General features: G+C 40.0%; 1 protein-coding gene and 1 gene segment (V, D, J or C); both read right to left on the bottom strand.

Annotated features, from left to right (window-relative positions):
* Nucleotides 1-204: 204 nt before the first annotated feature.
* LOC139660904 (uncharacterized) lies at nt 205-17,200 on the bottom strand. Of its 3 annotated transcripts, none has more exons than XM_071539177.1 (5): nt 17,138-17,199; nt 2,763-3,470; nt 2,509-2,634; nt 2,366-2,409; nt 205-2,198 (listed from the first exon to the last, which is right to left on the bottom strand). In XM_071539177.1, exons 1-5 carry the CDS (start codon nt 17,190-17,192, stop codon nt 2,082-2,084), a joined length of 1,050 nt encoding a protein of 349 aa, XP_071395278.1. In that variant the 5' UTR covers nt 17,193-17,199; the 3' UTR covers nt 205-2,081. The 3 variants fall into 3 exon arrangements, with proteins under 3 accessions (XP_071395278.1, XP_071395277.1, XP_071395279.1); XM_071539176.1 differs by lacking the exon at nt 17,138-17,199 and adding an exon at nt 3,642-3,699; XM_071539178.1 differs by lacking the exons at nt 205-2,198; nt 2,366-2,409; nt 2,509-2,634; nt 2,763-3,470 and adding exons at nt 15,443-15,727; nt 15,874-15,905; nt 16,000-16,125; nt 16,252-16,959 and having other exon boundaries at nt 17,138-17,200.
* Nucleotides 8,087-10,539, bottom strand: LOC139660906 (Ig kappa chain V region S211-like). The segment is given in 6 exon segments: nt 8,087-8,734; nt 8,936-8,967; nt 9,089-9,223; nt 9,560-9,907; nt 10,309-10,355; nt 10,467-10,539. Coding segments are annotated over 4 exon segments (636 nt in total).
* Nucleotides 17,201-19,135: the final 1,935 nt, after the last annotated feature.

The following is a 19,135-nucleotide window of genomic DNA, read 5'->3' as shown; positions in this document are numbered from 1 at the left end:
GACTTTCAGTGTTTGTTTGAGCAGATTCAAGTGGTCTTAAGTGGTAGCTCCTGCTGTTTGGGACCAACAGGTCAGGCACTACCTCAGATATTCAATATCATCCCATACATGTATAATTTGGCTGCCTGCAGTGAAAGATAAGGTCTAATTAGCCTGAAATTAAATAGTCCAAAGTAATGGTTTTTGCATCTTTATTTACTTGTTTATTGAATGTTAAATGAGAATCCAGAATTACAGTATACCAAGGTACTTAAAATTATTCACAATTGTTATTTTTTCCCCATTTACAGTCACATCAGGGTGAGTAGTACGGACCGTATAGAGAAATACATACAGACTTTTCAGAAACACATTCAGAAACACTGTTAATTTGTTAGTTTCTGGACAACTTCTAATTTACTTTTCCCATAAATATAAAAAACTGTGTCATCTGCAAACATTTGATTATCCACTTATGGTCAATAAATGGCAAATCATTAATGTAGACAGTGAATAAGAGAGAACATTGATTGAGGAACTCCAGCATAAAGAAATAAAAAGAAAGCCAGACTGACTGTCCCCCATACAAACCATTTGGCCTCTGTGAGTTGATAGGAATATAATAGGGGTTATGCCCAACTTACTAACGCATTCTGTTTAAACAGATTTACTAGTTTCCGATTTAGTTGCGCTTTACCCAAAGCTCATTGTTGTACCAGCTATGTGTGGAGAAAAAGTTATTCAATACTACTCTTTACTCTTTGACTAAAGTCAATATTACCTGATTTATGTACTGACCTTCCCATGAGTTTGTTTCCCAAATGATTTTACCATTACCTTTAGCATCTTTAATTACTCCAAGAAAGAAATCTGCCTTAGCCTTTCTAACATTCTAGCATTAGCACCTTATTTCAGAGATATTTAAACAAAATGTTATCTTCATTGTGACCATATACCAGAAACTTTTTCAAGGCATTATCTCTCTCTTGAATCAGCCTTCTGAGTTCCTCATTTATCCATGGTAAAGTTATTATACATACTATGCCTATGTTGACTTTTTTCTACTAGAAGAGTTTATCACACTGTTAATGGTTGACATGCATGTTATATGACAAGACTCTATATCTTCACGGGACAGCAGATCAGATCACTCAATATTTCTCATAACATAATCAAGATTACTTTCTTCACTTTTCGGAATTTTTTGTTGATACTGTTTTACTTTCACATGATTACTCAGTCTCTTTCTAGTAAATTTTGGAACCACCAAAATAATATTACAATCAGAAAGACCTGTAAGCAGGTTATTCCTTCAGGTCTATTAGTAAACACAAGGTCTAATTGTGTGTGGGATATCTGGGTTAATCTATTTGATTCTTGTATTATCTGGGTCAGATTAAAACAATACATTATCTCTAAAATCTTTCTTACATATTTTACTTTACCAATTTATGTTGAAATCACATTCATTAAGAATTTAGTATAAGTGCTCATAAAACAGATATGATGGCGAACGATACAAACCAATAGACATATGCAGGAAAAGAAAGACATTAAAACCCAGACATTCCAGATTTATTTGGATTTATCCACTGAATGGGATTACAATTAAGGTGGTCCTTTGTATAAATCATACTGCTACCTCTTCCCTCCTCTTTATCCTTTCGAAAAAAAAGTCTGTATATTAGATATTCAGGTCAGAAGGAGGAATTCATGGTTTTAACCATGTCTCTTTAAAACATATGAAGTCCAGTTTAGAATCAGCCATTAAATGCTGTATTTGTTCTTGCCTGGGTATGATGCTTGAATATTTACATGCCCCCAAGTAATCCATTTGGCTTGGTATGATACTATTTTCTCCAGGACTAAATTCATTTTAGTATTACCACAACATCTGAGACCTGAAGGGTCTGAAGGTTTAAATGGCTTCCTTCTCTGTGCCAGCCCTCTTAGAGACTGGGCTTCTGATTCTGATTCTAGATTCTGATGTTGAAGTTGGAGTACCAGGGGAATTATCTTATAAAGAGGCACTAATAAAATTATGCCCTGTTATATAGAAACAAAGCCTGATCAATCAAAGTACAGATGGAAGATGCCCAACTCTACTGCCTTATGCTGGAGTACACACATTCACTCTTGGTGTTGTCCCTCTTTCTTCTTGATCTGTTGTCCTTGTTTGCACTTATAGCAGCGTAATGGAGGTTGTCTGCATCTTGGCCCTCGTAACAAGAAATAACAAGAACAAGAACAAGAAGTAACAAGAAGTAAATCACAATAATGTAACACATTGCATATGAGAGAAATATGACAGAAACCCACAGAAACACTTTATTGCTGTGCTATAAACATATCTTGATATGGTAAAACAACAGTTGATGTAACTCACCTCTACATTTGGAGTAGAGGCAACTGACCTTGTTGGTTGAGAATCTGTTTTTGAAAAAATAGACACAATGAAAAGCCCTCTTATTAAAATGCCATGTACAGTGAATACTGTATATGCGATCAAATACAAAGAATATGAATTACCTGTGCATTGGCCACAGTTTCTCTTGTTCATCTTGTACACAGAAAAAGCCAGAATAACAACAAGGATGGTGGTGAATGCCACTGCCACACTCAAGAGATACACTAAGACAAGAGAATCCACCCCATCTGCAGAGATCCAGACATTAGGACACATTGTAAAGTGTTTTTTTCTGTTAATGTTAATCTGAAGTTTAGTGAGGGAGTAATCACAACTATTTGTGAAATGAGACAGCCTCTGCTAAAATGTGACTTACGTTCAGTGTCCATCTTGGTCCCATTTCCAAACAGTATCTCCCCACATGAGACCACAGCACAGTAGTAGGTCCCAGCATCAGAAAGATTCAGGCTCTTCATTGGGAAGTTGTAGACACAGGTCTGTGTTTGTGTCTTGGGTTTCCTCTCACACTGATCATTCCTGACTCCATGGGTGTAAATGATTGCTGGACGAGATTGTCCTGAGCTTCTGAACCAGTAAACACTGTGTTCTCCGTCACAGGTCCCAGTGTGTACTGTACAGTTCAGAGTCACAGAGCGTCCTGGCTGGATGGTCTCAGACGCTGGCTGGTGGATGAAAGCTTGGATGTTGGAACCTGAACCCTTTACATTGAGAATAGCTCCCTCCGCAAATGTAAACTCATAGGAATAGCTACTTGCGCAGAAATAAGTTGCTGAGTCTGAAAGACGCAAATCTGAGATCTTCAAGTGATTCTTACCATTTCCAGTGTCCAGTATGAAGCGTGGATCGTACTTAAACTCATCATAAAAACTGCCATTTTTATCATGCTTATAGAAGGTAGACACAAGCTTTGGTTTCTGTCCCAGTGTTTGCTTATACCAGTAAAACATCACTGCTACATCACCTTCACAGAAGCATCGCAAAGTCACGTTGTCTCCAACATTAACTGATATAAGACCACTCTCCTGATGTACAGATGAGGATTGTTTCAGAGTTGTCATATGAGCTGAAACAGAGATAAAGCAAATGCACAATTAATGTTATAACATGATCTTGAGAAAATTGTAATGTGCATACTGTATTGCAGAATAAATAAATAAATATTAGAAGCAATCATATGAAGATTGAACACACAGTCTAAGTGATACAAAATGCAGTGCAAAAAGGCACAACTTACTTATTCTCCCCAAGAATAGACATGTCAGATAAAAAGCAAACGGAGGTGTCATCATGTCAAAATTTCTGTGTAGAACTGAGAGAATCTCCATACGTGCTCCACTCTTCAGAGACAAGACTCTATTTGATTGGCCCACCAGAACTGACATTGAATGTCCTTTTTAGGCAACATTGAAGACATGGTCACAGCCCCCTACAGTGTCAATTCTGGTCCTTGAAAAGACACATGGATAGAGGTATCTGAACCACAAAATGACTCCACATCCGAACATTAGTTTTAAAATCAGTGAAACAGAAAATACCTGTATACATGAACATTGGTTTAAGATACAGCAGAGTCCAGTCATGCTCTGATCACCAGGAAGGCAGCCCGATATGTACAGCTTTCAAAGTTATGCAGACCAGATAACTGGTATGCAAGCATAATATTATCTGTCCAACTAGTATTGACTGGTTATCTTTACTAAGGATAGGGAACAATGGAAAAATATTTTAGGCAGTTCAATCCATACTTGAGAACATGACTCTTCCAAAGCTAGAATCCAGACTGTAACCTGTGATGTTGTGAAGAGACAAATTTGAACAATAAATGAGAGGCCGATCTGAAGGTCTCAGAATTGATTCCTGATTTCTGAACTCAGCAGCTTGCTTCAAACCTACTTATTGTGGTTGACATTTTTTCCACTTCAAAAGAAAATATTTCACGTGTTTTTTCTGTCATCTACTAAAACTCTCTAATGTCTCCAACTGCTTTAACTGCCAAAGGGTGTGGCAGTGGGCGTGGCCTCTCACAAAAATGCATATAACTTCCAAACGGATTCACATAACACAGTAATGGAGGCAAACCCTCCATTATTGGCCCAATTCAACAACATAGGGGCACTGGAGAGCTCATTACCGGTTTAAACATAACCGCCCTGCCATTTTTTCCAAAACTTGGTCCAGTTGTAGAAGGGCAGCCATAATGGCCACTGAACAGATAAAGAGCTGATTGGCCATGTCACGTTGTGATTATCAGATAAAATGCTTAAAAGTGGCTAGAATTTGAACAGCCATATCTCATATCCCATTGCAGGTCCAGTCATGAAAATGTAAAACAAGGTGGTAATGAGGCATAGAAGAAATTATTAACTTTTGTTGAAAACCCGACATGTGGAACTGGCATATGTTGACAACTGCATAGCATTGGCGGAAGTATGCACTCTACTGTGTGCTGTCTAGTTATCATTATTATTATTAGGGGTCCAAGCACGTAGTGCTGGGAACCCTATTGTTTTTGTTAGGATTATTATTCCACCGTTTCTTCTTCTTCTGCCCTAAAAGTATCTGGATCTCAGAAACCGTAAGAGCTACAGCAACCAAACTTGGCAGATAGGTCCAAAGTCTCAGCCGCTACTCAGGTTACGAAATCCACGTCAATTGGCCTCATGGTGGCGCTATAACAAGCAACTTTATGTTTTGGCCTATAACTTCTGAACCGTATGGGCCACAATCAAAATTCCACTTTCCCTGGATTCCTTGGTACATTCTGCATCCATCCATATAGGCCCGCCCAAGTAGATTTTCTGCCATTTTGAATTTTGTCCAAAACTGTTTTTTTGCTACTCCTCCTACAAATTGTGAAATCATGAAAAGGGGCCTTTCTGTGTGGAGTTTGCATGTTCTCCCCGTGCTCACTTAAGATCGCAGGTTCAAATCCCGTGGGTAATGCTGTCTCCTCACACCGCTAAGCATGTGATAACTATGCGTAATGTCTTAAGTTTCAAAAGTATCACAAAAGTGTTAGTTTTGGATGCTATAATTTTCTTTAGTAACAAGAGCAGTATGTTTGCAAGAGCAAAAACAACTCTTTATCCTCCTGAGAACTGCAGACTGCTACACAAAGAGGTACAGAGCATATGGGCAAAGGTCAATAGGGCAAAAGCCATACATTGTAATGTACATATTCATAAAGTCGTTAATTCAACTAATAATAAAGAAATGATATCAGATCAACCTCCTTTCCACTTTCTCATTCCTTGCAAGACGTCTTTTATAGTACGTTCAAGACAACTGGGAACTGGAAAACCTCCTACTTCTGAATAGGAAAAATCCATATGAACGGCCCTCCAACTTGTAATTCCTAGTAGAGACTCTTCTCTGAGCACCAATATAATACTTCCATGGTTCCCACCTCAACCACTTGAGTGCTCTGAGGTGGGAAGTAGGACATTGAGGTGGGAAGTGGGAAGTTTTCCAGTTCCCAGTTTTCTGGAATGTATCATTTGGTTCTGCCCCCGCTCTCTTCTCGCAAAGTACACTTCTGTAAACTCGAAACTTTCAGGAAATTTTTAGCAAGCCATGTCGCCATCAGTCTTTGTGATTGCTTTGTGAGGAAGACCAGTATGTTGTATTTATTGTATATACTGAGCGGGTTTTTTTCCCTACTTTTGAGAGAAGCTGCTACTTGATCGCATTGACTTCCAGCAATTGAGCTAAGCTAACTGTTCCCATTCCAAACTGCACGCAGAGACATAAAAATGGCATCCACGAGTTTGTCTTACTCTGGGCAAGTAGGAAAAAAAACCTAACTATTCCTTTTAATAAATAAAGTAAACAACTTTAACTAAGGTTGGGGTTAAAGTTAAGTTTAATTAATGGAAACTTGGGAGGAAGTTAGTTAAAGATTAGGGTTAGGCATTGGTCATGGTAAAGTAAGAAAAATTCAACCGCCCCCGACCTCCACAACCTTTCACTGTTTCAATGTCAAACTCCTTCCTGTTTCTAGTTGTGTCTCATCCACGTAATACATTCCTACATATTTCTCTCACTTTTTGTGTACAGACCATGTTTGTATTTTAAGATATTGCGCTCATTTCACAAAATTTCATGAGACCAGGCTGGCTGAACTGCAAGACGCTGTGGGCTTGAGGCTACAGGCCAGTCTTCCTGTGTTCAAGCTCTGTAAGTACTTAAGTTTCCACCAATGGAAACTCGCTCACTGAAGTTCACACCACCTTCACCACAGGAGTGAGAACACAAGTTAAAGGCTGAAACTTGACTTTGACATTGTAGTGTTTGTGTTTATATACTGTACACTGGCATTATTCAACAAATATGGTACTTCATGGAGGAAAGAATGCACAGATTTTCAAACATACAAACATACAGTCAACATAAATTGAATGTAGCATTTTAAGCATCTTCATGGACATAAAAAGATTTAAGAATATCACGATATAGAAATGTGAGCCAGTTACTTGTATTATCAGTATTATCAATTACGTTTTTCCTGCTATTATATACTTTACCACTAAAATACACAGCATGCGTAGATTTGCATATCTAAACTTGTTGCGACCCAGTTGCAGCACGGCATTTTAAGCTGCTACACCAGTTCCGCTCTTGTTCCACTGCAGTCTCCTGGTTGTGTTGGGCCTATTTTAGCTATGAGTAAGTGAACAAAATTATCTAGTTTTGCTTATTTTTCGATAAACAACTCAAGTTGTTATATTTAGCTTCTGGTTGAGCTAAAACTAAAAATAAAAAAAGGCTTCTCAGCGACTATCCATAGATAACCTCATCTGAAACATTTATTTCAGTGACATTGGTTTATGTATCCTCTATTTTGTTTACTGATTTATTTGGCACAAATACACAACAAACAGCTGCAAAAATAGAAGCCATGTCTATCTAGAAAGTTGCAGCTCTGATCCAGCTCCATTTCAGATCTGGCATCATGCTGCATTTGTGGCCGATGGAGCAGGCTGCATTGAAGTAAATAGCTGCGTATCAGATCCAACCCTTCCGACACAAATGGATGGAACAGAAACTCGCTTGTGGTCACTTCAATGTTCACAGGAAGTGATGAAATTAAACTTAAATCACTGGGTGCCTTCCATGACAGAACGATTTCTCCTCGCTGCACCTCGTGTCTCTTCCTCGACTCCTCGGTGAAAGGTCACAGAGAAGTGAGGAAAAGACAAGAGGAGGAGAGGAAGCGAGTGAACGGTGTCCTGTCAAATAGAATGTCCCTGCACGCCCCACACTGAAGTGACATTTGAAGTGTGGCGTTTGAGGCTCCTTGCACACAGTATTCCATTCCTCTGCACGGATGATGGCCGTCTAGTTTCATCCACATAGAAACGTTTCACAAAGTTAAGATTAATGTGTAATTCATCTACAGTATGTCAACCTCTAATGAGCCTCGTCTACCTCATGGAGGTAGAATACGTAAAATACATTTCTTAAGCTGATGTGTGTCTGTGCGTTATGCTTTTGCGACTCGGGTTAGGCAACGATCATGTAGGTTATTTGACATCTCACTAGCACTGAACCAATGTTTCACTCTTTTATACACCTAAATGACCATAGATCTAGAACATACTGTGCAAAATAGACAATGAAAAGCTGTTAAGTTTAGTCAGAATTTATTATCCCCGAAGTAAAATTCCATAGCAACCCACACAAATACTATTCACAATAAAGATTTGATAGATTTTCATTTTTTGTACACATTTCTGATGGTATGGCCACGCCTCATTGGTGGACAGAAGTGAGGAGACATGAAGGCTCCTGCAACACCCGCAATCCATAACCTCTGCAGAACATGTTTGTATAGTATTTACCTAGCTCTTCAAACTTACAACTCTTTAATTATACTCAATAACCCCTAGTCCTTGTCATCATATGATGTTCTTCCACATGTGATAATACTGTCTTGTTCTGGGTATTGAAGTCCTAAAAATCCCTTACCTCCTCTGTTACCTCTTGCTGCCATTTGGAGCTGCAAAGGTTTGCAGTAGCCTAGTCCAACTTTAATTACAATCATGAAGTGCTAAGTGGCTGGCTTGTTCACATTTCACAAAAAAACATGAGAGAGGTCTTTGGTCATATTATAACCTTCTTTATGTACGAGAGTCAACAAGAGATATGCATTTAATATTCATTCTCCCTCATATCTCCACCTGTCCAGGACTAAACTTCTCAGTCCTGTTCACGGTGCCTGACCTCAGAATACAATACAGCGTCTCTACTGTGTTTCACTGTGGCTGGCCTGGAGGAGGAGCTTCTGGGAGCCAAACTCACTGCTGCATAGTGAACTGCATCACTAGTCTGAGGAAGATGGAAATGGAAATAAAGTATTAGAGATTTGTTCCGACAGTTGAGACAGGTATAATGGAAAGCAGACAGGTAGACCATGCAATGTTTACATGTGGCAGTGTGGGTGCTGAGCTTTCATCAAGACACACTTAATGTTACAGTATGTAAGAGAACTTTTGGTTGATGGTAATACCAAAAATTGGCTTGCATTACCTGATTGCCTTCAGAAGATCCATCAGTTTCATCTGAAGAGAGAATCAAAGATAACTACTGTCAATACCATTTGCTACAGAATATAAGATAATGTGTCACTCTGCTTCTGACACAGATGTACAGCTAATGATTATAATGCATAATTTGTAATACCTGTGGGATCTTTGCTCCGACTCTTGCAAAGTGCCCATACAAGTAGAAGTGTTGCCATCCCAAGAACGATGTTTGACAAAGCCAGTGCAACAACAGTTGGACGCAGGTCAAGTGGTGAGTTCAAGGTGGAATTTCCTTCACAGCAAAGACAATGAACAAACAGTCTTTTATTTAGCTTTTGAATAAAAAATGCTGTAAGTGAACTAGCCACTATTTGAAAAAAAAAAAAAAAATCCTGACTCTCCCAGAATGATTGCAGACATTAATGTCCAATTTCTCCTATTATCTCCAATTTCTATTATTTAAGTTATTGCTTATTAAGACCTTTGTTAAGAAAATGCTAACATAATTTAGGATGGGGTCATATGTACTGTTTTAAATCATGCATTCCAGGTAATTTTATCTCCTCAAAATCAATATATTTAAACCCTTCACTTATCTTTAGCTTTAACTCTTAGCTTTAGCTCTTACTTTTAATATTAAGCTCGGTCCCATTTCCAAACAGGATCTCCCCACATGAAGCCACAACGCAGTAGTAGGTTCCAGCATCGGCAGAGCTGAGGTTCTTCTTGGGAAGGTTGTAGACACAGCTAGTTTGTTGAGAGTCAGTCTCAGTCTTCTTACAGCTGTCATTAGTATTTCCAGAGGAGTAAATCATTTCTGGACCAGAATTTTGTGAGTTTTTCAGCCAAAAGACACTAGTGTATTCCCCTGCACAGTTGCCAGTGTGAACAGAACAGTTGAGAGTTACAGAGTCTCCTGGCTGGACTGACTTAGACACTGGCTGCTGAACAACAGAGTCACTGTTCATCTTTGGACCTTGGGGAAGAAACCAAATGAACTGTGATCACTGACATCATGTTAACAGTCGTGTTAATTTACCTTGGGATGTGAGTATAATTAGGTTTGATGGTAAACTGCACAGATAACATACCTTTTATCATCAAAAAGGTTCCTTGTCCAAATTCAATTTTGTTAAAATGTAACACTCCACAGTAGTATGTACCAGTGTCCTCCCACGTTGTAGCATATATGCTCAAGTCATTTTTGATGGTGTAACGATGATTAAATTGATTGTATTGATCGCCAAATTTAGTCTGATTATTGTAAATATCTATTGTTGCCACACGATGTAGTTCCCTCCCTGTAGTTAATTTGTACCATACTATTTTTCTACTACTAATGTTTAAGTGACATTCAATAGTAACCGGGTCATTCACCTCCACAATTTTCAAAGAAACAGGCTGAGAGATGAATTGTGCCACACCTGAAACAAACAGAAAATCAGGAAGTTTAAATATATAATCACATCATATAATCAACTCTATGTGTGTAGACTCTCATGAAAAGATCACATAAGTGGAAATGTGTTACTTACAAACATTACAGAGCAGGAAAACATTAAGAAGATACATCATTATCTTCTGTGCTCCTAGCTCCATCATTCGTTCTGCTTCTTCTCTACTGCAACCCTAACCCTTCTGACTTATTGAAGCGGCAGCAGTCTTAATAGATTCATCAAGAGCAGCATTTCCTACATCATGCCAGATCTGGCAAGCATCTGATTGGTTCATCATATTCATCTTAAAAGGACCTGATTGGCTGCTGATTGGATGAAATAAGTTGGTTAACAATGTAGCAAAAAACATTTCATTGTGGTTTCATATGAATAACAGTGCCAGAATTTAAATTTGTAACAGAAATTGAACCTAACCCTAACCCATGCTTTTTGGACTGAGATGGGCTAGCTTCCCCCAAAATGTCTAGGCCTACGGCTAAACAGCAACCTTATCCCAAATGTGCCACATTTATAAAATGACCGCTCATTAATGGGCATTGATTATCATGAAAATTATTACTTGTCAAAAGTGTATACAGACTGTATACACAGAACTCTCTCTCTCCCTCCGTCTCTGTCTGTCTCTCTCTGTGTGTGTAGCCTACTATTGGCAATAATCAAGCAGTATGATTGATGGCTAGAACTGAGAAGGACTTCCTTTCATAAGCACCCTGCTATGATCTGGATTCCTGGACCTGATCTATTTTTTTTTAAATTTTATTTAACCTTTATTTAACCAGGCAGGTCAATTAAGAACAAATTCTTATTTACAATGACGGCCCAGCAAGAGGACAAAAGGACCTCTCGAAGGGTAAAGGGAAAAGGGGACAAAAAAAAAAAACATGCAAAAGAAACTAAACAAATAACAATCCAGATAAGACTATCAGACACAAATGTTACATACATCGCAGAGGCAGAGAAATCCAACACAGCATGGGAACGGGGAAATAATCAAAACACACACCAAACAAACAACCAAATAAAATTACAAGTCATCTAGAGTTCCCCTCTAAATGTCCTGGCTGGCCTGGTCCTTCTCAAAGCATCTAGCTGGTCACAGCTTATCACAAATTACATGCTTGTTAAGGTAAAAATCCAATAAAATTATTTTTTCAATAATTGTTTGATTATGCTACCGCCTTGTGGGTTGGGGAGGATTCTAGCAATGCAGATAAATTTGAGAGTGAAGTGATCCATGGTTTTGCTCTTTATAGGTTATACTGGTTGTTTTCTTTATCTGTTGCATAATCCATGTTTCCAATGTTTATGGCTGCCTTATGCTCAGCAATTCAGAATTTCTGGGGTTTTTTTGTTTTGGCCGATATATGGGCACTTTAACGTGAAGGATGCATACAGCTCTCTCGTTCCTGTGCCAAAGACGCCGCATCCCACTGGCTCCAAGGACTACAGACCGGTGGCGTTGACCTCCCACATCATGAAGACCCTGGAGAGACTTGTCCTGGAGCAGCTCCGACCCATGGTCAAGTCACTCTTGGACCCCCTCCAGTTCGCCTACCAGCCCCGACTTGGAGTTGAGGACGCCATCATTTATCTGCTAAACCGCACCTACGCCCACCTGGACAAACCGGCGAGCACTGTGAGGGTCATGTTTTTTGACTTCTCCAGTGCTTTCAACATCATCCGGCCGGCTCTATTGGGTGAGAAGCTGACAGCGATGTAGGTGGATGCCCCCCTCGTGTCCTGGATTGTCAACTACCTGACTGGCAGACCACAGTATGTTTGCAACACTGTGTGTCGGACAGAGTGGTCAGCAACACTAGGGCCCCGCAGGTAGCGACAGTCCTGTCTCCATTCCTCTTCACCCTCTACACCACGGACTTCAACTACCACACAGAGTCCTGCCATCTTCAGAAGTTCTCTGATGACTCTGCTATAGTTGGATGTATCAGCAAGGGTGAGGAGGCTGAGTATAGGGCTGTGGTGGGAAACTTTGTCACATGGTGTGAGCAGAACCATCTGCAGCTCAGCGTGGCAAAGACAAAGGAGCTGGTTGTGGATCTGAGGAGGGCCAAGGCACCGGTGACCCCTGTTTCCATCGAGGGGGTCAGTGTGGACATTGTGGAGGACTACAAGTACCTGGGAGTGTACACTGATAATAAACTGAACTGGGCTAAGAACACTGAAGCCCTCTACAAGAAAGGCCAGAGCCGTCTCTACTTTTTGAGGAGGCTGAGGTCCTTCAACATCTGCCGGACAATGCTGAGGATGTTTTATGAGTCTGTGGTGGCCAGTGCTCTCCTGTGTGCTGGGGCAGCAGGTTGAGGGCAGCAGACGCCAACAGACTCAACAAACTGATCCGCAAGGCCAGTGACATTGTGGGGGTGGAGCTGGACTCTCTGGTGGCATTGTCACAGAGGAGGATGCTGTCCAAGTTACATGGCATCTTGGATAATGTCTCCCACCCACTCCATGACGTGCTGGTCAAGCACAGGAGCACATTCAGTGCAAGACTCATTCCACCGAGATGCACCACAGAGCGTCACAGGAACTCATTCCTGCCTGTGGCCATCAAACTTTTCAACTCCTCCCTCAGAGTGTCAGACACTCTGAGTCAATAGACTGGCTCTTGGACTTATTTCATCCCTGTCAGCAGTTTATAACCCCATAACTTATAACTATATTTAACTGTGCAATACCGATTTTTTGTGCAATAATTCAACTGTGCAATAATTATTTCTATATTTTTTATTATTATTTATTTTATTATGTTTCTGTGGGTGGTTAAACAATTTGAATGGAGTTTCTACTGTATGCAGTGGCTGAGTTCTAAATATCATGGAAGTGGATGGAAGGCCATAGACAGCCATGTATTTTATAACTCATAAACTATACATGTCATCATTATGAGCTTATGAACGGTTGATCAGTATGCTGTAGTGAGCATTTTGAAATTTGAATGGAGTTTCTACTGTATACAGTGGCTGAGTTACAAATATCATGGAAGCGGATGGAAGGCCATAGACACGCCTGTATCTTATTACTCATAATCTATAAATGCTATGATTATGAATGCATGCATGTTTGATCAGTATGCCGTACTGAGCATTTTGCAATTTGAATGGAGTTTGTACTGTATACAGAGGCTGAGTTATAAATACAATGGATGTCTATGGAATTTGTTTTAATAATTAATAAATCAAAAAGTATGAGGAGTATCATAAATAAAAGCCATAGCACACATCTACAAAGAATTCCGCACGGTGACATATGGGCCGTCTTTGTGGCATTAAAACTGTAGGAGGAGATACATGACAAAGACATTTAAAAAAAAAACTCTAAATCTGCAATAACTCATTAAATATGCTAATATATGCAAATAATTTGCACACATCTACAAAGAATTCTGCATGTTTTGATATAAGAACGGTATGTGTAGCATGAATGGTTTTTGAGTTACAGGTGAGCAAAAAAACGCACAGAAAAATAATAATAAGAAGAATATATTGTTGTTGTGAGTATGCTACATGAAACATGGGGCTCATTCATAAAACTCCACGGTAACAGAATAGCGGTGCGCAAACACTGCGACCAACATGTTAATTAACCTTTGCATATGTAACACCTGTCCACCTGTGTGTCAGTGCCATGGGCAGCATAGACGTGTCACCCTCCCCCTCATGCACTCCTGCTGCTGCAATGTTGGCCATGATAAATCGAATGTTTATGATATTACTGACTGAAATTATGAATTGATCATAAGTGGTGATCATGACCTGATGAAGACCTATCACAGATAAATAAATATATTGGAGTGTTGGCAGCAGTGTGCCGAGTTCTGTTTCTTTAACATTAGGTACAGCAGGTGCTAAAAAATGTATGGGATATGCGTATGGCCATCTTCTCTTTTTCATCATGATAAACCAAATCATAATAATAGTAATAACTAATAACAATGAATTTTATTAATGTAGCACACTTTAAAATACAATGACATCTCAAGGTGCTACACAGGAGATATATCATATCAGATAGCTTTTATAACCACCATCAGAGCGGTAATTAATGATTGCAAAACCAGTGTGTGAATCATACTTATTTAACACTTTCATGTTTACAATAATAATTCATGCTCTGGGACACAATGTAACTCATCTATTGTTTTGTTTTTCTCATAGTTAAAATTTGTTTTCATTAGTTAACATTAATTTCTACAATGTACCATCTAACTAGAGCGGATGGTATTTTTTGCAGCGCTGTCTGCTTTTATGAATCGTGCTCACAATATGTAAATGATCAAAACGGGTGGAAGTACGAGGAAAAAAGTAACGCTAATAATGTCCCAATATTTCATGTTCATGAATGAGAAAACACCCACTGTGAGGTATCTGCCTCTAACCTGCCGGTAAGTTTTATGAATGAGCCCCTATGTGTTGTTACTGTGCTCTGGTTTGTGCATGTGTGTTATGAGATAGGTCTAGAGCCAAACTTCACCACCAGACACCACTGTGGAATAGCAGACCTCTCTGGGGAATATTAGGGAAGCTAATTCGTTGAAAATCTTCAAATCCAAACTCAAAACCTGTCTAGTGTCACTGTCATTCAACCAACTGTAACCTGTCTAATTTGGGACCAACACAGTCTCTTCTTTTACTTTACACTAGACAGCATTAACATAGGAAGCGGCCATTGGAAACCTAGTCTAGGGATGTCTCTTTGTCTTTCAGCATCATTTCACTGACTGTCTGCAGTCTGTATGAATGTGTGCGTGGCTGAATATGTCTCCTTTGAGTCTGTGGGTCATGCTTCGTACAGCTGTGTGTGTGTGGCTGTCTTTCCCCACCTTCTGGCACCTGTACCGCTTTTACCTGGCGGTACCTGACAGTAGACGAGGGTGCTGGCCATAGCCAGCTGCTTGGCTGCTTATTCACACCACAGTGGTGTGAATGTAGTTCTTCTCTGCATTGTAACCTACAGGTATAGTGATAGTGGAAGTGATTGCACCTTTCACATCAGAAATCACTTCAAAGAAGCCCTCTGACATAAGTTTTCTCAGTTTATTGCAAGGCAAGGCTTTACAGTCATCATATTTAGATGAAATCACTTTGACAAAACTGTTCCTATTTCTGGAAAGTCTACATTACCTTTATAGAGAGGCACTAATAAAAATAGTAACACAGAAGCAAAGCCTGATCAATCAAAGTACAGATGAAACATGCCCAGCTCTACTGCCTTATGCTGGAGTACACACATTCAGTCTTGGTGTTGTCCCTCTGTCTTCTTGATCTGTTGGATTTGTTTTCACTTAAAGCAGCGTAATGAAGGTTGTCTGCATCTTGGGCCTGGTAAAAAATAAATCTGTTAGTTCCAATAATAATGTAACACATGAGACAAATACGACAGAAGCCCACAGAAACACTTAATTGCAGTGCTATAAAAATATCTTGGTACAGTAATACAACAGTTGATGTAAATAGAAAAGACTTACGTCAGAGGCAACTGAATTTCTTGGTTGAGAATCTGGGTATGAAAAAGTAGACAGAATGAAAAGCCTTCTTACTGAAATGCCATGTACAGTGAATATATGCTATCAAATACAAAGAATATGAATTACCTGTGCACTGGCAACAGTTTCTATTGTTCATCTTGTACACCGAAAAAGCCAGAATAACAACAAGGATGGTGGTGAATGCCACTGCCACACTCAAGAGATACACTAAGACAAGAGAATCCACCCCATCTGCAGAGATCCAGACATTAGGACACATTGCAACATTTTTAGCTTTCTTATCTGTTTATGTGATTTGGGGAGGGAGTAATCACAACTATTTGTGAAATGAGACAGCCTCTGCTAAATGTGACTTACGTTCAATGTCCATCTTGGTCCCATTTCCAAACAGTATCTCCCCACATGAGACCACAGCACAGTAGTCGGTCCCAGCATCAGAAAGATTCAGGCTCTTCATTGGGAAGTTGTAGACACAGGTCTGTGTTTGTGTCTTGGGTTTCCTCTCACACTGATCATTCCTGACTCCATGGGTGTAAATGATTGCTGGACGAGATTCTCCTGAGCTTCTGAACCAGTAAACACTGTGTTCTCCGTCACAGGTCCCAGTGTGTACTGTACAGTTCAGAGTCACAGAGCCTCCTGGCTGGATGGTCTCAGACGCTGGCTGGTGGATGAAAGCTTGGATGTTCGAACCCGAACCCTTTACACTGAGAATAGCTCCCTCCACAAATGTCAACTCATAGGAATAGCTACTTGCGCAGAAATAAGTTGCTGAGTCTGAAAGATGCAAATCTGAGATCTTCAAGTGATTCTTACCATTTCCAGTTTCCAGTATGAAGCGTGGATCGTACTTAAACTCATCATGAAAACTGCCTTTTTTATCATGCTTATAGAAGGTAGACACAAGCTTTGGTTTCTGTCCCAGTGTTTGCTTATACCAGTAAAACATCGCCGCTACATCACCTTCACAGAAGCATTGTAAAGTCACGTTGTCTCCAACATTAACTGATATAAGACCACTCTCCTGATGTACAGATGAGGATTGTCTCAGAGTTGTCATATGAGCTAAAATAGAAACAGAGATAAAGCAAATGCACAATTAATGTTATAACATGATCTTGAGAAAATTGTAATGTACATACTGTATTGCAGAATACATAAAAAAAATATTAGAAGCAATCATATGAAGACTGAGCACACAGTCTAAGTGATACAAAATGCAGTGCAAAAAGGCACAACTTACTCATTCTCCCCAAGAATAGACATGTCAGATAAAAAGCAAACTTCGGCGGCGTCATCGTGTCAAAATTTCTGTGTAGAACTGAGAGAATCTCCATACGTGCTCCACTCTTCAGAGACAAGACTCTATTTGATTGGCCCACCAGAACTGACATTGAATGTCCTTTTTAGGCAACATTGAAGACATGGTCACAGCCCCCTACAGTGTCAATTCTGGTCCTTGAAAAGACACATGGATAGAAGTATCTGAACCATAAAATGACTCCACATCCGAACATTAGTTTTAAAATCAGTGAAACAGGAAATACCTGCATACATGAACATTGGTTTAAGATACAGCAGAGTCCAGTCATGCTCTGATCACCAGGAAGGCAGCCCGATATGTACAGCTTTCAAAGTTATGCAGACCAGATAACTGGTATGCAAGCATAATATTATCTGTCCAACTAGTATTGACTGGTTAGCTTTACTAGGGATAGGGAGCAATGGAAAAATATTTTAGACAGTTCACTCCATAATTGAGAACATGACTCTTCCAAAGCTAGAATCCAGACTGTAACCTGTGATGTTGTGAAGAGACAAATTTTAAAAATAAATGAGAGGCCGATCTGAAGGTCTCATAGAATTGATTCCTGATTTCTGAACTCAGCAGCTTGCTTCAAACCTACTTATTGTGGTTGACATTTTTTCCACTTCAAAAGAAAAAAAAAAAAAAAGAAGTGTTTTTTCTGTTATCTACTAAAACTCTCTAATGTCTCCAGCTTGTTCAAAACGTGCTATGTAGGATTTTAACTGCTTTAACTGCCAAAGGATGTGGCAGTGGGTGTGGCCTCTCACAAAAACGCATATAACTTCCAAACGGATTCACATAACACAATAACGGAGGCAAACCCTCCATTATTGGCCCAATTAAACAACATAGGGGCACTGGAGAGCTCATTACCGGTTTAAACATAACCGCCCTGCCATTTTTTCCAAAATGTGCTCCAATGGTAGAAGGACAGCCATAATGGCCACCGAACTGCTGATTGACCACGTGGTGTTGTGATTATCAGATAAAATGCTTAGAAGTGGCTAGAATTTGAACAGCCATATCTCATATCCCATTCCAGTCATAAGAATGTGAAACAAGTTGGTCATGAGGCATGGAAGAAATTATTACTCACTCTCACTCCTGCCTGCGTGCGCACGGTGAGAGAGGAGAGGGAGAGACGCAGAAGAACCGCTGACTGAGACTCTGAGCAGCATGCATGGGAATAAATTACAATATAATAGATTTGTGCATATTTCTCGCTTTCCCCCTGATGGTCTGAATAACTCGCTGCTGCACGGTGCTGCTCTGTCTTGTCTGTCCGTGCGCTGTCAGTGTCCTTTTTTCGCGCCGCGATGTTATCTGTTATGAATTTGTTTTTTACTGCATGAGAAAATGGACTTGTGGTGTGAGAGCGTGTGAAAAGTGTCAGTTGCGTGAGTCTCACGCTCAATGCGTGGCAGCCCTGTACCACTGAGGTTGAAACAACAATCTGGCGAAGAATGGTTGAAGAGCCGGGGTAGCTATACTGCAGGCAGATGAGCTGATGAGAGGTAGGTGAGCAGACTGGGAGAGGTGATGAGCCGATTGCAGAGAGGTGTGCAGGATGAGCAGAGCCGGGAGCCAGGAGAACGAGGAAGGGAGACCATGCAAACAAAACATAGACAGAGAGAGAGACAGACAGGGGAGCACAAGGAAACACTAGGGAATCTTCTGGGGGTACGGCCACGGCCGTAACAGTTGTGTCTCATCCACATAATCCATTCCTGGTGTGGAAACATATTTCTTTCACTTTTTGTGTACAGAGCATGTTGTTTGTATTTTAAGATATTGCGCTCATTTCACAAAATTTCATGAGACCAGGCTGGCTGAACTGCAAGACCCTGTGGGCTACAGGCCAATCTTCCTGTGTTCAAGCTCTGTAAGTACTTAAGTTTCCACCAATGGAAACTCGCTCACTGAAGTTCACAC

Source organism: Centroberyx affinis, unplaced genomic scaffold (genome assembly GCF_046629955.1).
Source record: "Centroberyx affinis isolate AG114_WGS23_722 - 3 ecotype Tasmania unplaced genomic scaffold, CSIRO-AGI_Caff_v1 ptg003420l_1, whole genome shotgun sequence".
Lineage (NCBI taxonomy): Eukaryota > Metazoa > Chordata > Actinopteri > Beryciformes > Berycidae > Centroberyx > Centroberyx affinis.
The sequence above is the reverse complement of the archived record's forward strand: the minus strand, read 5'-3'. Positions and strand labels throughout refer to the sequence as shown.

What these genes read in the sequence shown, in the direction of transcription:
- LOC139660904 (XM_071539177.1), bottom strand. Translation starts at nt 17,192, where the DNA reads ATGACGCCGCCGAAGTTTGCTTTTTATCTGACATGTCTATTCTTGGGG. An exon ending in TCTATTCTTGGGGAGAATGA is followed by an intron (nt 3,471 to 17,137) that starts GTAAGTTGTGCC and finishes TCTCTGTTTCAG; the next exon opens with CTCATATGACAACTCTGAAA. An exon ending in GACCAAGATGGACACTGAAC is followed by an intron (nt 2,635 to 2,762) that starts GTAAGTCACATT and finishes GGATCTCTGCAG; the next exon opens with ATGGGGTGGATTCTCTTGTC.